Raw genomic sequence first — 22,171 nt, 5'->3', positions numbered from 1 at the left:
ACGATTATAGTTTTTGATTTCAGGTAAATTTTCAAATAAAAAAAATTGGGTATTTGGATAAAATTTTGGGTATTTTCAGTTCAGTGACAGATTTTGAATAAGATTTTGAATTTTTAGGTATTTGAATTTTTTTGGGTATTTGTTTGAAGTTTCAAGTACTTTTCGAGTTTCAGATATTTTTCAGATTTTTTAGATATTTCAAATTTTCTTAGGATCCTAAGTACCCGAACAGATGTGAACCATTACGTACATATCAGGTCCAACAATCTTTTGATATAGATTTTTAATGTTACTGTACAAAAACATGGTCGATGAAATATTTTTAGAAAACTCCTTTTTAAATATGAAAATATCTATCAAATTATAGACGGTTGAAAGTTTAGTATGTAATATGAGATTTTAGTAGGAAAATTTATATATGATATGATTACGTTATTATAAAGGAAAGAGAAAGTTAGAATGTACACATATATGTCGTGTAACTTCTCTTGCTTTAAATCATATATTATATGATAAAAGTGATAATATAAAACATTAGTTTCAATGCTTTTATGATTAAAAGTAAAAATGGTAAATATAGTAATATTAATGATTAAGATTTAGGAGTGATATTTGAATAAATAAAAGAATTGAATAAATTATTGTTAGAGAAATATATGGTAACACATTGTTAGTCTAAGTTTAAGGTAAGACCAAAAAATAATGAATTAAATGAAAGAGTCCAAACAACTTTCAATAGGTAGATTTTTTAAGACTCCTTCCCTTTTAATAGTATTGATTTGCGTATTGAAATTAATGCATATATTAACATCGATATTCAGATTTTTCTGAAAAGATTAAATACGAAATGGGAATAACCTTTTAGCAAAGAAAAATGGAAATGGTAATAACCACACGATAACATCCAAAATCATACTTTTTTCAAAAAAAAAAAAAAACATCCAAAATCATACAGTAAACAATATATAAGGATATTTTTGAACAAGAAAAAAAAAACAAGATATAAGGATATTAGGATATACGTAAACTGGTATCTTGCATATTTAAAAGGTGGAATCCTCATCCTACACACACACTATATCTATGATTAGACAATCCTTTCGGAAAAAGCTTGATCCCATGAACAGACGAATAAAATATAGTCAAATCCAAATTATTTATGTCGATAAGCTATTCAGCATCTATAAATCATATAAATTGACTAATTACTTATTTTAAATGTTGACGTTTTCACCGCTTCCTATTTTTTGTAGCACTCCGTAAATCACCAATTACGTTATCATATAATCTCCGATTTATTATATATGATGATAACCTACAACATATGTGATATAGATAAACAACTCTTCAGATAATGATTCTACTATGAAACTCTTTCAAAAACACCTGAATCGACGGATGGTCTAACAACCAACGGTTTTGCCTGCAGTACTCTGGAACATCCGATAAGCTTTACATCTTATAATATATAATAAATTGCATAGTTTTGAATTTGAACTCCAAACTTGGACGTAAATGTTTTTAAACCTGAACCATTAAATTACATTGCGTCTACTTGCTAATCTACTGAACATTTAGAAGAATTGGTTTAGAAAAAACGTAGGCTTTGAATGTTTCGTGAAAATCGTATTTGTTTTGACAAAACGCATCACATTTAATACTAATATATATATGATTGTGTTACTATTAGGACGGCATAATAGTTGTTCCACGGTTGTTTGACATGTTGCCATTTAAACTCTTAAAACTAACCATACAAGCATGGTTGTGTGGTAAAGCAGATTTATTAAGCATTCCGGATTTGAAACCTACTGTTTTAGATATATCTGTTTGTGTGGCCAAAAATATCTAATTTTCATTATATATAATTAGATTTGTCTAGTGCTGGTTAACAATCTTCAAAAAAATAATCAGTTAGTTCTCAGTTCACCAGATAGTCGTAATCATCTTAAAACTGTTAATGAAACAAGTTGGGGCCATGTCACACGCACTTTGGTAAGATATATTCATTATTCGATTTTATTTTGCTAATATTACACGTTCATCATTCTGATCCGATTTCAAGCGGTGAATATTACGAAGGAATTTTAAAATGATTAGTTGTGTGATTGAAGCAGCCTGACTTGAGTGACTTTAGCTTTTTAAAAGAGGAATTTTCAACTAATATTAAGTATAAATGTATAGTACATCAATTGTTTTATATTGCCAACTAAGAATGTCGTCGCCATACATATGACATATCTTTTCTTTTTTAATTCATGAAGTGTTGTTCTTGTCGGTTTCAAACTTTTAATATATGGAAATTCGACGAATTGCTGACTATATCGTTTTTACGCGTATATATCGACAATTATTCACGTATGAAATTTGTTTTTTCTAGTTTTTAATGTTTGAGTTGGTATGCTATATTAAAGCTTTTTCAGGATTTAAGAATTAATACTTAGATTTTAGATAGCAGAATATTGATAGGTTGTAAAGACTGCACCTTTTAAATATAAATTCTTATATAGGTGCGACAAGATAAATGCCGATTCGGCCGTTCAAATGTAATTAGTATAAATGCCCGAACTAGATCATATATATTAAAATTTGTTCATATAACTCGTGGTCTCAAATTAAATTGATAGTCAAATTCATTTATACATGAATTAGAAAACATAGTTCCTACTTGTTAATTTTAGAAGTGTCTTAACTCTATATGCACCCTAAAAGTGTTAAATATTTGTTGGGCGGTATAGTATGCTTTTTAAGATTAATAAAATTAATTTATCTGAGATAAATAAATTTTATTGAAGGAAAAAAAAAACAGAAATCGGGTTTTGGAACTACTTTAAACTTTGGTCTACTGAATTATAAATTTATTTATTAACATAATCAATATACAAACCTTAAACAGATACTTGCCTCGACACATTATTTGATTAACTTTAGAGTATCTCAGACCTATGAAAAGGTCAGAGTAATTCTCCAAGGGAGCTGCATCACACGGATAGATCCTCTCTCAAATAGACTGTAAGTAGATGCCTATATCTGTGTAGGTATCCAAGAAAAATGTGATTTAATTTTGTACATCAAGTAGATAGACTTTGAAACATGTTAGTGTTATAAGCATGTTTACTTTACCACTCGACCATAAGATCCTGGAAGACTCAATACATTTTTGCTCTGAAATTTCTTTGATTTCTTCAACTGATTCGCGTTCGTTCATAAGTAAGTTGTGTTCATGACTTTTAAGAGTTTACTTATCATTTTGACACTTCTATATATATGTAATGGTTAATAATAGTTATATAAATATTCTTTAAAAACTTTTTTGTTTAATATCAAATGAGTTTTCAGCTTTAATGAACATATTTTTTTTATATTTTTATTAATAATTTATTTTATTTTTGGTTATATTGTTATGAAATATAACAAATTAGGGGTCGGTATTTGGATACTCATTCGGGTTTGGTTGGGGTTTATTCGGATTTTGGATTTTCAATGTTAAAAATTGCAGCCCCATTAGAATAATTATAAATTTTGGTTCGGGTTCGGTTCAGATTTTTTACGGGTTCGGATAACCCGTTTAAATTATTTTAAAATTTTCAAAATTCATATATACTTTAAATTTCTCAAAATCCAAAAAATAATAATATACAACATATAAATTTGAGCAATGTATGCTGATACCTAAATTTAACATAAAAATTGATTTGACATGAACATTTGGACGGAGAATCAATATATATTTTAAGTATTTTTGGTGTTTTGAACATTGTTTAACTATTTTCGTTATTTACTTTTGAATATTGTATATATTTCCAAGTATTTTGGACAACTTCAAAATATCTTATACATTTTGGATTTTTTTGGATATTAACTCTAAAAGTAGCTAATATATTCAACTATATAAATCTGATTCGGATACCCGAAATATTTTGGTTCGGATCGGGTTCGGTTCCGGTTCTCTAGATACCAAAGTTTTGAACCCGTTCGGATATTTAACCAGTTTCAATTCTGTTTCGATACTACTTTTTCAGATCGGTTTCGGTTCAGTTCTTTGGATTCAGATTTTTTGCCCAGAGCTAAACCCTAGATCAAATGATCTTTTAGCTTTATTTTTAAAGCCTTAATCTACCTGTAATATCTTAAACATTTCTGACAGAGTATCTATATATTATAAACTGAGCTAAAGAGCAAATGATCACAATACTAATTGGTATACATTCATGAACTATCAGAGAGATGGGATAAAAGCGGAGCCGCCATTTCCACTTCTCACTCCCACTTTCCAAGCTCTTTTAAGGGTAAGTTCGATATCTATGCTCGTCTTAATCACCCATTAATATTCTCACATCAATAGATCAAAAAGCATAATTTCTTGACTACAAGTATTCTTATTCCATATAGATTGTTCCTTTATGCTATCAATAATAATTTTATAGGCTAGTGAACATTAGAAAAGACTGATTAATATAAGTTGAAAAATAAATTAAGAATAATCTCATCCCTCCATTATTCGAATCTTATGTAATAACTAACTACTAGTTTGATCATTTCAGTTTTGTGCGTGTAAATCTCACAATATAATTAATAATTCTTGATGCGTATATTTGTCTACTGCAAAATTGACTAAACGAATAATATATTCCAAGTTGAACCAAGAAAATCAATATATTCTAAGAAAAAAAAGAATATTGGAAATGACATATTTCACAGGGAATTACCCAATTAATATAAGGTCTTTTTAAACTCTCTCCAATAATAGTACTATTTGGTAGATTTCTAAACGGCCTGAACCTAAATATATATATATTAGACGTAAATAATAGCAAGTCATTTTCAAAAAGTTTTGAAAAACTCTCTTTTAAAAAAAAAAACTCCAAATTGGAAAGCTCCCGTATAGTTTCTGAAGCCAACAAAATAATAAAACTGTAGCTGCTATGTTCCTTGCTTATACTTCACGTCATACAATTTAATACTAGAAGATTATTAAATAAAATAAAATCCTATGTCCTCGGAAAATCTGCTGACTTTTTTAAAATTGCAACAGTCACCCCTTCCTCTATATAAAACCCTAGCTACTTCACACTTGTTTTCAGTTCTCTCTATCTATCTCTTTCCTCTGTGTTTAGAGTTTGTGATAAAGAAAAATATGACAACGGTTGTGGAGGTTAGAGAATACGACCCGAGTAAGGACTTAGCCACCGTGGAAGACGTTGAAAGGCGGTGCGAAGTTGGTCCGACCGGAAAACTCTCTCTCTTCACCGATCTCTTAGGTGACCCCATTTGCCGTGTCCGACATTCACCTTCTTACCTCATGCTGGTAATTTCTAGAACCCAATTCTTTTCCAAAACCAATTTTATCAAATTGAAGTTAATTCAATTTTTTTAAAAAAATATGAAGCTTGAATTAAAAGAGCGTTTTGAAGTTCTAGGTCATTTCTTAGTAATCATTAGTTAGAGAGAATTCTTTTTATTTTAAAATAATTATGAACCATATATATGAACTAACTCATGAACAAGTTGATTTTTTTCTTTTAGTGTTAGAGATAAAATATTTAAAAAAAAACCCCGTTTTTTCTAAGTTGCAGTTATTCGAGAGCTTACTGATTATGAAGCAAATATACAAAAATTAAATCTAAACCAAAAGGCTTTAGTGTTTGGTTTACTTTTTAGTGATTTGTTTTTTAATTAAAAATGAATAATAAAAATAAAATTCTTAGTAAAATTCGAAAATTCTTACAGGTGGCTGAGATTGCTACAGAGGATAAGAAAGAGTTAGTTGGAATGATTCGAGGATGTATCAAAACCGTTACATGTGGTAGCAAAACACTCGATGTTACTACCAAACCACTTTACACTAAACTCGCATACGTTTTGGGCCTCCGCGTTTCTCCTACTCACAGGTTCGTTTATAATTTCATTTATGCACGTAACTAACGCTAATTAATAATTAATTATAAGTAATTAATGTTAATCACGTCACATTTTTAATAACGCAGGAGGCTAGGAATAGGGTTTCAGCTCGTGAAGGAGATAGAGAAATGGTTTAATCAAAACGGTGCAGAATATTCCTACATTGCTACTGAAAACGACAATCACGCTTCCGTTAATCTTTTCACCGGAAAATGTGGTTACACTAAGTTTCGTACACCGTCCATTTTGGTTAACCCGGTTTACGCACACCGGGTCAACGTTTCTAATCAGGTTACGGTTTTCAGGCTTGAGCCGTCGGATGCTGAGTCACTATACCGGCTAAATTTTAGCACAACCGAGTTTTTTCCACAAGACATCGACTCAGTTCTTAACAACAAACTCTCGCTTGGAACATTCATTGCTGTTCCACGTGGCAGCTGCTACGGGTCCGGGTTCGGGTCATGGCCCGGTTCAGCTAAGTTTCTCGAGTATCCACCTGATTCTTGGGCGGTTTTAAGTGTGTGGAACTGTAAAGACTCGTTTAAGTTAGAAGTTCGTGGTGCATCGAGACTACGGCGCGTGTTGGCCAAAACAACGCGTTTGGTTGATAAAACGCTACCGTTTTTGAAAATTCCATCTATTCCAGCGATTTTTCAGCCATTTGGACTTCATTTTATGTATGGCATTGGTGGTGAAGGACCATGCGTGGAGAAAATGGTGAAAGCGTTGTGCGGCCACGCGCATAACCTGGCTAAAGAAGGAGGATGTGGTGTCATAGCGGCGGAAGTGGCCGTAGGAGAGCCAGTCCGGAGAGGGATACCACATTGGAAGGTGCTATCGTGTGATGAAGACTTGTGGTGTATTAAACGGCTTGGTGAAGATTACAGTGACGGCTCTGTTGGTGACTGGACTAAATCGCCACCTGGCAATTCCATTTTTGTTGACCCTAGAGAATTCTGATATTTCAAATTAGATTATGTTAGAAAACGAATATTTATCTTTCATGTCAGATTGGATGTCTTTTAACCTTTGGAATGAATGATGTAGTAAGATTCTTTCAAATATGTATCTTGTTTAAAAGAGATTCTAAGGTATACTTCTTTATGATAAATTGAAGGTAGTATTTTATAAGCAAAATCTTGGATGAAATATCCCTTGTTTGAAGGGAATTTGTATTTGTTAAAACAGCAATCTTAAATTCAAGTAATATTTTTTTTGTAAGATTGAAACAAGTAAAGATGAAAAGGAAAGGAAAAAAAAGATCTCCAACAATTTTAAAAATTAAAAAGCCATTTCAGATCTTCTCCGTACGTCTTACAAGAAGGGGTAGTATTACGTATGTCTCATACATATCATAGGCATAAAATTGATTATTAATTTTTGTAAGCAAGAACAATTTTAGTACATGCAGTTCTTGTTTATTTACCCTAAATCTCTTTATTTATTCTACTTACTTTTCCTATAAATCAACAAAACGAAGTTACTGGTAGTTTATGTCATTTAACTGAAAACAACATGCGCAGGGTGAGATTATGTATACAAATAATTTTTATATATTTTGTGTTTACATATTATGTATATAATTAAAATAGATAAAACACATAAATCAAAAAACATCTCTTATTTATTTGCAATAATTGTTTTGGTAAATATATCAAAACAGTCATTTTGTTTATTTTATATAGTATATAATTAAATTTTAATGATATTGGCATAAATATGTAGTATATTTTAGTATAAATATATATTATCGAGACTTATTACTTATATGATTTTATTTACATTTGTATATTTTTTGTAACAAAAACAATTTAAACCATAATCACAAATTTTTCAATGTGAAATTTTCGTAATAAAATTTTAAAATTAAAAATATTAAGGTCTCAATAATTTTCAATGAAAATTTTGAAATTAACATATTAACATATTTTTCTATGGTATATACTTTATTTAAAATATTCTAATATATATATATATATGTGTGTGCTTTTATATATAATATGAATATCAATTAAATGAGATTTCATATTCATACGATTTTATGATTATTTGTATCTTGTTATAACAAAAAATTTAAATCATTGATAACAAATTTTAAATGTGAAACTTATAACATCTTTAGTAATTTATAGTCATTTTAAGTAATTCAAAATATAACATATAAGAAAAAAATCTAAATTTTTATTATATGATTAATGTGATTGTTTAATTTCTTTTAAATATTATAAATTTTAACAAAAAAAGAAGGATGATACAAAAATTGTTATCAAAATTTTATTATTCATAATCATTAATTGTCATATATATGTTAATCATATTTGGTAATTCCACAAATTTTATTTAAGGAAATAATGGAGAATCTTCTTTTGTACACTATTAATTAATCTTATAGTTAGTTTAATAAAAAATATAATATATGTTTAGATGGACCAACCTATTTTTGTAAAAATTATAAGAATCATCCTAACAATGACACATGGCTACCAATAAGTGTTTGTAATGTTTCTCAATTAATATAAGGAATATAAGGGATGCCAAATAAAAAACAAAAAATATATATATATATATATATATATATATATATATATAAGGATGACAACATTTAATGCAAAGCTAATAAAACGTTTGGTTAACCAAAAACAAAACAAGAAAACTTTAATTTTTAATCTTCTTATCTCACATTGTTAGTCACATATTCAACACTTACATACTGAATATGATTGAAATTGTAACATCAGTTGTAAATCTTTGACAAAGATTCATCAACTGAGTGATAAAAATGGAGGTGGGAAATTGAAGCCGTGAGTTAGTATATCCACTCATGCTAGCTAATATTCAAACGAGATTTTAAACAAATTTGACAAACATCAGTTTAAATAGGGGCAGAAAACGGGCTTGAGGCTAGACACAAAGCTCATTACTATGACCCATTGCTACTTGGCCCATTTATAAAGATCAAGAAGCAAATGTTTTTAGTTCAAATGGAAACTAAATAAACTGTGTTACAAAAGCTGTTGATTCTAGTGGGAAACAAACGGTAGAGATTCATTAATGCTGAGATCAGTACTCTTTCACGTGGTCCCATTCATCATCCTCAGTGTTCAGAGTCGTTGTGGTGAGCTCAGGAGTGCTGTATCCTGTTGATGAACCATTGACTCTAATCTGTTCAAAAAACAGAACTTGTACAATTACCCGCATCGGCAAACGCTCATTCTGCACCGCATGTTCACATGCTTCAGCTGAAAGTTTTCTACAGTCCATTAACCCGCAAACTCTCTTCTTCTCGCTTTTGTCAATCCCTGGATGTTCCTGAAACGTTACAAAAATCAAAATGGCTCAATAGAATTAAGAACCATTATGAAAAAAACATAGGATTTTACCAAAGAGGAGTTGGATTTTTGGCGAAAACTCTTAGATTATCTAATAGGTATTTAATGAGTAGTAGGTTCAAGTCTTGTTTGAAGAGATTTTCTATCTAAAAGAAAGCGAATTTTAAATGGTTTGGGCCTGTAGGCCAGTATATCCCCTAAACTGAGACCCAAACCAGAGCCTCTTAGTTATTAAAAAAAAAAACGAAAACAGAGGATTTGCATCTTATGTTACCTTAAGAAACATGTCGATGGCGCGGTATAGCCCATCATGAGACTGTCTTGGGAAGCTAGAAACCGTTTCAGCGAGAGATAGGAAGTTCTGGAGAAGTAGATTAGGGTCTCTAGACTTCTCAGCTAAGTACCCGTCAACAAGCTTTGCAACAGATGCTTTTGGGTGACTTTTCGGATCACGGTCCATGAACTCCTTGACTAAGCTCTGCACCATATCTATATCAAACATTAAGATATCACTCACTGCTGTCTCTTCAAGCTGCTCACTGATCCGCTTCTTTAACCTCTCTTTCACGGTTTCTTCACATCCAAGAAAGACCGATGCTCGAAGCAGCTTACTCAAAAAACTAGAAGAAACGCTTCCTTTCTTGTCCGGGAGAAGCTCTATGATGGATTCAGTTAAACATTTGTCAATAACTCTCACTGAGCCTTTGCTAAAACCACCTATTCTTCTTCTTGCATAAGCATGTAAGGCTTCTCCGATGACTTCAACAGGCACTTTCCCTCTCGTCTCGATAGCTTCAATGGCTTGTTTATACAAATCGATATGAAGTTCACATAGATCTTCCACCCACCAGTCTCTGGGAACAGCTTTCTCATCAAGCTTCTTCTTCCTGTTGTAAGTGTAAGACCACTCGACTTTTGAGGTGTCTATGGAAGCCGTGTAAGCGATGGAGTCGAGACAACGCTTGACAAGCTTGAGGGTAAACTCATTAGTGTAGTTAGGAGAGAGATCCCTTGTGGTCGAGAAGACAATGATGGAATCTTTCCAGCTGCGGAAGATTGTCGAGTTCAAGAACACATCAATCTTGTAAACAAGATTGCTTTTCTCAAACGTTTCGTTCATCTCTAGGAACTCAGCTGCGCAACGAGCTGCAAACACGTTGTAAGCGTTTAAGGTCACCGTGATGCCGTAGCAGAACTTGACGCAAACCTCAAAAGCAACAGAGCCACCAGGAATCTCTGATATGTCAACCTCATCAACTTGGTTCTTCTTCTCTTCGTTTCTTGATGTTGCTATGAGTTTCTGGAGATATCCACTTTTGGAAAGCAATGGAAACTGAAAAAAGATGAAAACTGTTCTCTTTATGGTATCTGCTTTTGTTTGTTTTTAATGTTTATAAGCTTGAGAGTTGTTCATTACCTTATGCAAATAAAACTTGATATTGCCGATGGTGACGATGAGCTCTGTTTCTAACTCAGTTGCTACATACCTAAGAGCAAGAAGCCATGCACTAAGTATCATCAAGAGAGAGAGAGAGAGAAGTGAGAATATGTTAATACATACCTAACATTGTCTCCTTTTGACTGAACCGTATCAGGTTTGGATCCAAGTTTCATAAACTTCATTTTTCTTCTCTCTTTGAGCACTTGTTGCGCGCAATAGTTTGAAGATCTTTAGCCCAAAAGAGAAACAAAGCTAAAGAGATCTATGCTCAAACTTTATTCTCAAGAAAGCTTAAGGAGCTAGTTTTGGAAGAAAAGAGTCACTTTAAAAGAAATATTGTTTATGGAGATTTCACGTTGGAAACATACATACACATATATATAATATAGAAAAAATTTAGAGATTCGCAACAACAAGCCCACCAACTGAAGGCTCGAACATCCAGATACCACGCTTGTCTCTTTTCTTTTTTCTAAGTGCTGCACACATTCACAGACAGAGAACACACATGAAGCTCCTCTTTTTTGTTGCCCGTTGTGTAATGTTTTTCTTTTCGATTAAAATAACCTAAAGATTCTGACTACAAGGAAAGACACAAAAGAAAACGAATCCAAAGGTTTGCATCTTTGTAATTTTGATTTATGGGTGATGAATGCAAAAAGGTTGATTCTAAGCAATTCTCTCTGTAGCATCATAATTTATTGGTAACATTTAATCAAAGGACAAAACGAATCAAATCTTTTTGTATGTTTTCTATAAAGATGGTTTAGTGTATGCCTAACATCAGAGGTCAGAGATTGTTTCTCGATGACTCGATACACAATAGAGATAACATACTGGTAAGTTTCCCTATTTTAATGAGGGATCAAAGAATGCTTAAGGATTATGCAAGTGTAAGTGTGTAACCGAAAACCAACATGCAAGTGTTATTTGACTTATTGGTATTAGTGTTAGCTTATCTTTCATAATGGTGACGTTTAATGGACATAACTTTTATATTACTGTTTCGGTCTGGAATAGTAGCACATACTTTATCATTGCTATATACGGAAGCTTAGAGCATCTTTATCGCACAACTCCACATTAGGAGTTCTTATTTGATTTTTTTTGGTCTGAAAAAAAAATTAAAAGACTAACCAATCGCGAGTCGCCACGTGTCTGTGGGGCCCACGAACATTGCAAGAATCGAAGAACACAACGTTTCTTATTTTGCATACGGAAGAGCCGAGTCTTATGCTTTTTGTGGAGATCCAGACTATAAATGTTTTTAAAAACTCCATTTTTTTATCAGCGATAAAGATGCTCTTAGTATGGTTCCTCTCACCCTTTTCCCTATACAAGATGTATTGCATTGCTTACCATTTTATTTGGTGTGTGGTTGTACAGAAAAAAAACGCATTATGCAGACTAAGTGTGGTTAGTGTAGAATAAACCATATTTCCCTGCAATACATCGTAAACTTCATATTGTGAAAGACATTATACCTTGCCAAATTCAAAAAAATAACGGGTTTATATTAAAATGCTCATCAAACATTTTCGATCTTGGGCCAGCCTACAAATATTCATTTCGAGCCCAAATTGGGAGTATAGGCTGACACCCATTTGTAAATAGTACTTAGACAAATGGCTTGATTAACAGTATTACTTAGACAATAATCTGCGCATTCGCGGATTAAATTTTTTATAATAATATTTGTTTATTAAATTATTATAATATTTTATAACACTATAATATTTATCAATTATAAAATAACGAATACAAATGTTGGTCTCTTAAATGTATCATCGTTGTTGAAGAATTAACATATTACAACTCACTTTAATGATTTTTAAGATTTTATATGCACAAAAAAAAATTAAATTTTGCGGCTGACACAAATCACTAAAACCAGATAGGCAGCAGCGATTGTAAAATGACGAAAGGGGAGATTAATTTTTCTGCTCTCGATTTATTTGCTATTGACTTTCCATAAGTTATTTCATTTTCTACCTCTACAAAATTAGGCTTTCATTCTCGTTTATATTTCACTGATATGAGTTTTCTTTGTTTTAAATTTCTTCTGATAATTCGGTGAATTACATAAGTACCAAATTTAAAAGATGGACATTTGTAAAAATTAGTTTCACTCCAAATACATATCTAAGAATCAAAATTTTGAAAACAAATCACTCGCAATAAGTGAAGACTCAAAATATAAATGTCTATCTAGTATATATTAAACTGTTATAGAATATAAGTGAAGACTCAAAATATAAATGTCTATCTAGTATGTATTCACCAGTTCAAAAATCATCTAATTTATAACAATAAAACAAATTACTTATTTTATTAACCCACGCTTTTGAGGTTTAGTTACATAAGAGTATACCTATAACAATATATGTAGTACTTTACAATTCATATGTAAACTATGTATAAATTAAGAACTGTTTGATTTATTAAATTACAAACTAGCAAACTTATAACAAATAGTTCAAAACTCTCACTTTTACAATTATAATAGCTAGATAGAGTATTAGAGAAAAAAAAATATTAAACGAATGATCAAATCTCTCATTTTTCGAACAAACTAAAAAATAGGTGATTGGATCATGTTTTATTACAAATCCTTTTATTACTTTATTTTGTATATAATTAACTTTAGTAATATTTACATAGAGATATATATATATATATATAGTATATTTATATTTATTATTGACACTTTCTACTCATATGATTTTATTAACATTTGTATATTTGATGTGACAAAAAATTAAATTGTTAATCACAAGACTTTTATTATGAGATTTTTCAATACAAATTTCAATATTAAAATATTAAGATCTCAATAAATTTTCACTGCAAATTTTGAAACTAACCTATTTATATATTTTATATAGTATATAATTTAATTTAAATGATATTAATGTATATATATAATATGATTATCTATTAATGAGACCTAATATTCATACGATTTATGATCATTTTATCTTGCTTGAACAAAAAATGTCACAATTTTAGTAATTTCTAGCCGTTTTAAAAAATTCAAAATATAACATATAAAAAATATAAATTTTTAATATATCCCTAATTTGATTTTTTTTTCTTTTAATAATGAAAATTAAATAAAAAAGACAGAGGATACAAAAAATTGTTATCAAATATGTATTATTCATAATCACTAATTGTCATATATATGTTAATCATATTAGATAATTCCGTAGCTTTTATTTAAGAAAAGAATTGATAATATTGTTTTGTACACTAATAATCATTTTGATAGTTAATTAATAAAAAAATTTATATTGACAAACTTATTTTCTAAGAATTTTAAGAATCATCTTAGTGATGTCACGTAACTACGAAAACATGTTGTAATGCTCTAGGATTAATACATAATGGATAAATGCTCTTTATTATCCAATCAACAACTATTAGCAAAGCATTTAGAATAACATTTAGAAAATGAAAATGATTTCTAAATGCTCTTTGCCTAATGCTTTCATATTAACCTTTGGATAGGTATTTACATTAAAATATCTAAATTTTAAAAATAATTTAATATAATCATTTTATTTTATTACATCACAAAGTTATATTTATATCCAAAAATTAAATTTATATTTTAAAATTAAAAATAAATTTAAAACAAAAATAATTTTCCAAAATTTAAAAGAATAATATCTCACATTGAAAATATAATTAAGTATATATCATTATATAATATTTATTAATTTCAATAAAAATATAAAAATATGTATATCATATTCTAATTTATAATATAGTTTTATATATCAGTTATTTACTTTTCTACTAATCACTTTATTAAATACATTTTTAGAGCATATTACTTCTTTAACATATTGTTTATATATTATACTGCTACTGCTTTGTCATCAACTCTACCATTAAAAACCCAAGACACAAAGCTAAAATTCTCCATATAATTTGGAAATATAAAAATTTTATAGTGGTGAAAGAATTGTTTTTCTTTTTATCATGGTAAATAAATAAAGTTCTATTTGCATTATTAAATTGATTGCAATATTAATTGATTTCATTTTTTCGTATAAGTAATTTCTGACTTTTTGGATATTTCTTTTGGTTATTTTGGATATTTTCAAGTGTTTAGGAAATTTTTGAATATTTTGAATATTTTAAATACTTTTGGATATTAAATATAAAATTAATCGATATATTTAAAAATATAATTGTGATTTGGATATTTTTCAGATATTTGAAATATTTTGGTTCGGACCGATTTAGTTCTGATTCTTCAAATACCAAGATTTTTGATATGTTTGGATATTTTACCAGTTTTTATTCAGATTTGGTATATATTTTTGGGTCGGGTTCAGTCCGATTTTTTGAGTAATTATGTTAAAAAAAAATTATAATATAAAAATGACTATCAGCTTGTTTTATATAGTTTTCTTATATATATTTAAGTCATTGACAATTTAACATAATATAAGCTATGTTGCATTTTTGTTTTCAAAAGTAAAATTATGAGCCATAAGATGTTTGTTAGACCAACTCTATTATAGAGGTGAAAATGCTCTAATGTATGCATCTATAATAGAGTTTCTCTATTTATAGGGGAAAATATAGAGATATGTTATTTTCACCTCTAAATATAGAGGCAAAAAGTAACTTTTCTCTATATTTTCCTTTAAAATAAAGGAACTCTATTATAGAGACATACATTGAAGTATTTTCACCTTTATAATAGAGATCTCTATTTTAGAAGAAATTATAGAGGTGTACATCGGAGATGCTCTTAATTAGCCTTGATTTAACGAAGGAAGAATCAACGTCATGTGGAAGTCCATGAAAACACCAGCTTACAAAACACAGGCCAGTTAGGAAATGACAGCGTCAATGTAATGGGCCAATCGTGATAAGCTTTCGTGATAAAAGACAATCGTCGAAACATAGGCTGAGGTATAGCTTACGTGTCAGTTTTAGAAGTATCCACTGCGGAAATAGCTTTTTAAAAAAAGAATAGAAGAAAAATCAACTTTATGATTATAGAGATGTTTCTATGAGATACATGTACTAAATGATTCACCACCAAGTATTTTTTTTTTTTTTTTTGGCTCAACTTCAACTTTATATTAACCAAAGAGTAGTACATGATTTCAACCACAAGGATTTAACCACACTTACAAACAAAGTGATCTAGTACCACCCAGGAACACATAGATGGATCCTACGCTACCCGATCTTCTACTTTGTTGTAATTCTACCCAATGAGAACAAGTCCCCTCCACGACCCGAAGAGAACTGTCTCTTAAACCCCTACAATTCGACCATACAAGTGAACGAAACATGAAACCGAGCTTAACTAAACCTTATCAGGATTAAACATTAACACCAAGCATTGGTCTCCAAAACATTAGAATGCAGCACTCGGACCAGTACGTCAACACCAAATGGCGCATCTCCTAACTCGATTCAGTATCATCGATCTCAGTTCCTCACTTCTTAGCCAGAAAAACGGCATATAACCGTACTGAAAAGGCGGATTTAACGAGAGCAGGACATGGTCGGAACAGCATCTTCTAGCTTCAAATGGCGTGAAACCCTACCACCGGACATAAACGCAGAGTCGCCGCCGGTGCTGGGAAGTAAGGCCCCACCGTGTACTACCGCTAGACTCCCTTCACCGGTTGACTACGCCGATGTCGAAGAACCAAGCCACACGTCACCTTCGAGAACCGGAGAAACATAACCATCTTCCGCCGTTTTTCAACCGCACCTCCGTTTGGCTCACCACTGCTCAGCAAGGTAGATCCAAGGCGGAGATGGACCCCCACTGGACCACGCGCCATCGTCATGGAGGAAACGCCATAGATCTGAAAACTTGAAAATTAGATCTGGCGGTTTCTCCTATCCTAAAAGCCGACCTCCCTTGCATCCGTCGCTCCATAGTCTCACCGCTTTTCCAGAATCACCTTCTTATCTCCTTTAACCACCATAGGTTTCAGGTGAAGAGAGATAACTCCAGAATCGCCAGTATATCGAACAAGGTTTGAGCAGATAGAATGAGAGGCAAATAAAAAGGAGATTAAGGGAAGAGTGGAGGATCTCCGGTACCGGCGTGGTGCCGGACCGGAGAAAAAAGCTTTCTGTCGATAGAGTTTTGAGAGAAGGTAGGGGAGGCGGAGAGAGAAAATCTTCCCACGTTTTTATTTATGCAACTTCTTTTTTCACCACCAAGTATTTAGTTAACTTCTTTGTGACCTCTATCCTTGTTTTTCCTTCTTTTTTTCTTTTACACAAAGTCACAAACTTGTCTTATCAGACTTTGACGAGGATTTTGAACTAGTATATGCCAAGTTTCAAGATGACAAAATAGATAGACTTGGTGTGAAGTCAGCTTTGAATCCTTCAAATACCCAGCACCTGTGGATCAATTTATTTGGGCGTTTTCAAGTTGTATATTTATTATTCAACAGATGAAAGAATGGTTTATGAAGCATTAGTTAGACGGTTAATTCCAAGAAAAACTCAAAGTCGTCGACAAAAATTTTATTCGATAAAACAAAGGAAGTACATGACCCAAAAACACCAAAAAGAATGTAGTGTTAATAACACACTCCTCTGTACTTACTTCGCAATGTTTTGGTGTGAAAATACATATTAGATGTTTGAAGAAAATTCAAACAAACAAGTGAACTATCAGTAAATTTATCAAAGTTTTTGTAACATCCTGGTTTGTGAGATATGAAAAGATCCGAGAGAATTGATTTGTATACTTATGGCACCAAAATGCATTTATCTTTTAGGGCACACATCTGTTTAGAACTCCAGAATTAAGCGTGTTTGAGCTGGAGTTACGGAAGAATCGATGAACTATCAGGAAATGATTCCCGATATCGTGCGAGTCAGGCCAAAGTACAAAGAAATATCATGTGGTGATTGCAGGGTCATTAAATAAATATTTCAAACCTTTAGAATATTAAAACATTGTCCGTCGGATGGGATGTGGTCTACAGACCGAGTGAACAGACGTGGATGACCTATTAACCGTGGACGGTAGGAGTGTTACAGTTTTATTCGCAAACAATTTTTTTCAATATATTGCAATCCTTTTTGCCAAACAACATCAAAGACAATGAGTGCATGTGCACCCATAATTTTTTTTTCAAAATTTTATTTTTTGTATGTTAAAATGAGAGGAAAATTCTAGATAAAATATAAATTTCTTTTAATTGCACCTATTGATTCACTTTTTACACTGTGTACCCATAAGAAATTAAGTCTAGATTCGCCCCTGAATTTCTTTACTAGAAACTGATTATCTTATGCAAAAGTTTTTGCGTGGTCAATTTTTTCATAGATCATTCTAGTTGCATACCCAATGTCAAAACCTACCAATTTTACCTGAATGAGTTCCGACAACCAGTAATGAAAACTAACCAAAATCTACTCAACATAAATAAGGTTGTGCAAACAGCATGGTTCCATCTAACTTATGTGGTGTCATTGTGGTACGTTCTAGATTAATGAAATTTTCTTTTGTCATGATCGAATTCCAAAATCTCATACACGACGATTTTGAGAAACTGGATTGTTGATATTAACAACAATTTAATACATAAACCGATTAAAACAGAAATAAACTCTACATAACAGAGAAAATGGTCATCTATTGGAATCGTCCACACTTGAATGAACAGAACAACAGATGCTTAACATCACAGGTCATGCTGATACACTACCATAAGTGTCGCTTGAAGAGACTACGTAAACATGTGGCGTAACTGTACCGAGTTGTCCCGCTTCAATGAGTATAAGAGGAAGATGAGATCTCGTCGTGGTGTTCCAGCTTGGAGAAGCTGATTTGAATTGGATCTGAAATCTCATCTCCCAACTTCTATCTTCGTGAGTTCGATTCAGAATCACGGTCTGATCATCACCCGGACGAGGATAGTCTTCTCCAAACGAATTTGACTCTGATTGCGTTGACGTGTCCTCTGAGTGATGTTGGTGTGATGATCGATAGACAGCTTCCGCAAGTTCCATGAGCGAGTTGTAGATTGTGACTTGGATATGCTCTTGTACCACAAGGCTCTTCCTCTAAAAGTAAAAACAAAACTAACAAAAATATTTAAATGTGTACATAAAAGAAATTTAATTAGATAATTTCTAAACTTTCTCACCTAACCGAATGAAAAAGAGACAAGTCAATCAAACCAATTTAAGTTCTAAACCGGAATGTACTAAAATATACACATAAAAATGTCTATTGGTACCCTGAAAAGCTCTTTGGTCGAATAGTCGTCATATTTTGCTACGTGTAAACTTAATAACTTTTCTTCTCTTACTTTATATATCTCTCTAACATGTAAAGAGAAAGAAGTTTCACACAAAGAAAAGTTTGAAAAAAAAGAAGATATTAAAGGTTTTAGAGAAGTGAGAAAAAGTGGTGGCCATGGAGAAGTATGCGATGGTGAAGGATTTGGGATTTGGTAATTTCGGATTGGCTCGGCTTATGCGTAATAAAAAAACAAACGAGCTTGTGGCTGTCAAATTCATAGATAGAGGATACAAGGTTCTTCTTAATCTTCTTCTTTTGTACTTTTTCCGTTGATCTGTTGTTCGTGATATCATAAATATTCATATTATTATAAAAAAATGATTTGTTGATGCAGATAGACGAGAACGTTGCAAGAGAAATCGTCAATCATGGATCTCTCAATCATCCCAACATTGTTCGGTTTAAAGAGGCAAGATAAATTTATATTCTTGTTTATAATCAAGAATTGACTCTTAGGTTAATTAATTGTCCTTAACTCGAATCTCTTGGTTGACATATAGTTAACAAATATATATTATGTTTGACTCTTAATTCGAATTCTACCCAAACTCGAATCTTGGACGAACCGGTCCACTGATATATTCGATATGGCATATTGAACCCACAATTATTGAGAAGCTACAAAAACGTATGGCATTTGGTGCTGATCAAACTTTGAACTTGGTGTGTGTTGATGACTTAGGTTGTCTTAACTCCGACACATCTTGGAATTGTAATGGAGTATGCAGCTGGAGGAGAACTGTTCGATCGGATATCAAGCGCAGGACGATTCAGCGAAGCTGAGGTTTTTCAGAAATGAAATTTTGTCAATAAATATACACGCTTTATATTTTTAGCAAAAATGACTTCATAATTTTATAACCATTTGTTCTACTTGCAGGCTAGATATTTCTTTCAACAACTCATTTGCGGAGTGTATTACTTACATGCAATGGTAAATTTAATTTTAATACATACCATTAAATTGTATATAATATATTTGTGTTATGTGTTTTATTGATGAACCAAATTAATTTTGCAGCAAATATGCCATAGAGATCTGAAATTAGAAAATATTTTGCTTGATGGAAGTCCAGCACCCCGTCTAAAAATTTGTGATTTTGGCTACTCGAAGGTTATTGTCTTGATCATTCAAACTTTTCGGCTTTTATAACTAATAATTAATTTCCAAATATTTAATAATTTTGTTATCATGTAGTCTTCTATTCTGCATTCAAACCCTAAATCAACGGTGGGGACTCCGGCATATATAGCCCCGGAAGTTTTTGGTCGTTCGGAATACGACGGGAAGGTAATCAAATTATTTTCATAATTCCATATTTTTAGTAATAGTAGTGAAGATATTTACAGGTCTGAATTCCACTTTCAATAGTTATATTTTCATTGAAATTCCACTTTCGATAGTTATAAAACAATAAAAGATAGAAAAGAGTAGTAAACGACAAATTAAGCTTCATAATTTCCACTCACATGACAACTATTACTAATCTTATAGGATACTATTTGTTTTCTTGTCGCCATCATATAGGATAAATATACTATATAGTTTCGACTTTATCCCATATCTATTCAAATCATATGGCCATTCTCCAATAAATTTGGCAAACGTCACTATATTCATTGTATTCAACTTATCTGTTTTCGGAAATTACGTGCATAACTCTTGGTGGTGTGACCTTTAAATTCATTTAAATCCATTGCTAAGAGGACGCTTGTCTATCTCGGATAAACCGAGCAAAATTTATTATTATTTTTTTTGTTATTTAAATTCTGTAAAAGTCTTTTTTCTAATTCTGTAAAAGTTTCGAAAAAGGTTTTTTTGGGAATTAATAATATATTTGATTAAATGAAATCCGAGGTTGTTTGATATAATATTTCTACATACAGTCAGTTGATGTGTGGTCTTGTGGAGTGGCACTCTATGTTATGTTGGTAGGAGCTTACCCTTTCGAAGACCCTAAAGATCCCCGCAATTTCCGAAAAACTGTCCAGGTTTTTTTCTTTTTTAGATAACATTATATGAGATGACGCATTTTTTGATTCGTATAAACACTGTCTTATGTCATTTTGATGGAATTTCAGAAAATAATGGCTGTTAAGTACAAAATTCCAGGATATGTTCACATATCTGAAGATTGCAGGAACTTATTATCTCGTATATTTGTTGCTAATCCATCACATGTAAGTATACCTTTTTTTGTCAACAAGTAAAATATATATCATATTGTTCTAACTAAACAAAAAAGATTGTGTTTTCATTTAAAAATTTTAGTTTATAAAACACTTATCCTATTTTACATGTATTTATAGTTATAAAACTGAAATTTGAAAGTAAATTTAAACGTAAACAACAAATTAGTCTATATAAATTTAAACTCGTTATCAACTAATTGTTCTTTAATTTTTTGTTATTTGAACTGTTTAGAGAATTACGCTCAAAGAGATTAGGAGTCATGCATGGTTCCTTAAGAATTTGCCAAGAGAACTAAAGGAATCCGCCCAAGCAGTCTATTACCAAAGGAATGTTAATCTTACTAACCTTTCTCCTCAAAGAGTAGAGGAGATTATGAAGATACTTGGTGAGGCAAGCACCATTCCAGACCTTTCACGCCCACTCGAATTCCTTGAAGATGGTGAAAAAGATGATGTTGAAGAAGAAGAAGAATATTTGGATGCTAATGATGAAGAATGTGATGATGAGTATCCATAAACAAAAATATTACTAATATTGTCTAATTATGAGAAGTACTTGTAATTTTATTTTTGAATTTCGGTTTTAATTTACTAAGTTAAGAGAACATAAGAAACTAAAATAAAATATATTTTGAGTAACAAATCGATTATCTTGGGAAAAAATATAAGGAAGGTACGAAAAGAGTAAAAGTTCTAAAAAAGAGTACAACTACCTTGTGTGTCAATGATGAGAGAGAGAGAGAGAGAGAGAGAGAGAGAGAGAGAGAGAGAGAGAGAGAGAGAGAGAGAGAGAGAGAGAGAGAGAGAGAGAGAGAGAGAGAGAGAGAGAGAGAGAGAGAGAGAGAGAGAGAGAGAGAGAGAGAGAGAGAGAGAGAGAGAGAGATGTTAAGTTTTTGATGAGAGCATATGAATATTTTTAATGTTAAGTTTTAAGCTTTTACTAATTGTGTTGATGGTCCATTTTAAATCATCAAAATTTCACTGATCAATATA

The 22,171-nt window shown here is 31.3% G+C and overlaps 3 protein-coding genes across 3 annotated transcripts; 2 read left to right on the top strand and 1 right to left on the bottom strand.

Annotated features, from left to right (window-relative positions):
• Window positions 1-3,616: 3,616 nt before the first annotated feature.
• LOC106449812 (probable N-acetyltransferase HLS1-like) lies at window positions 3,617-7,681 on the top strand. The gene is made up of 3 exons (XM_013891505.3): window positions 3,617-5,308; window positions 5,731-5,891; window positions 5,988-7,681. Exons 1-3 carry the CDS (start codon window positions 4,994-4,996, stop codon window positions 6,859-6,861), a joined length of 1,350 nt encoding a protein of 449 aa, XP_013746959.2. The 5' UTR covers window positions 3,617-4,993; the 3' UTR covers window positions 6,862-7,681.
• Window positions 7,682-8,707: 1,026 nt separating this feature from the next.
• On the bottom strand, window positions 8,708-13,470 carry LOC106449811 (BTB/POZ domain-containing protein NPY4). Its single transcript, XM_013891504.3, has 4 exons — window positions 10,792-13,470; window positions 10,648-10,717; window positions 9,505-10,563; window positions 8,708-9,210 (listed from the first exon to the last, which is right to left on the bottom strand). Exons 1-4 carry the CDS (start codon window positions 10,851-10,853, stop codon window positions 8,962-8,964), a joined length of 1,440 nt encoding a protein of 479 aa, XP_013746958.2. The 5' UTR covers window positions 10,854-13,470; the 3' UTR covers window positions 8,708-8,961.
• A 4,698-nt stretch (window positions 13,471-18,168) lies between these two features.
• On the top strand, window positions 18,169-21,821 carry LOC106446459 (serine/threonine-protein kinase SRK2J). The gene is made up of 9 exons (XM_013888194.3): window positions 18,169-19,219; window positions 19,320-19,394; window positions 19,668-19,769; window positions 19,866-19,919; window positions 20,007-20,099; window positions 20,184-20,276; window positions 20,873-20,977; window positions 21,068-21,166; window positions 21,411-21,821. The coding sequence occupies exons 1-9, from the start codon at window positions 19,100-19,102 to the stop codon at window positions 21,693-21,695; spliced, it is 1,026 nt and encodes a 341-aa protein (XP_013743648.2). The 5' UTR covers window positions 18,169-19,099; the 3' UTR covers window positions 21,696-21,821.
• Window positions 21,822-22,171: the final 350 nt, after the last annotated feature.

Source organism: Brassica napus, chromosome A4 (assembly GCF_020379485.1).
Source record: "Brassica napus cultivar Da-Ae chromosome A4, Da-Ae, whole genome shotgun sequence".
In the NCBI taxonomy this organism is placed as follows: Eukaryota; Viridiplantae; Streptophyta; class Magnoliopsida; order Brassicales; family Brassicaceae; genus Brassica; species Brassica napus.
This window is presented reverse-complemented; position numbering and strand designations above follow the sequence as displayed.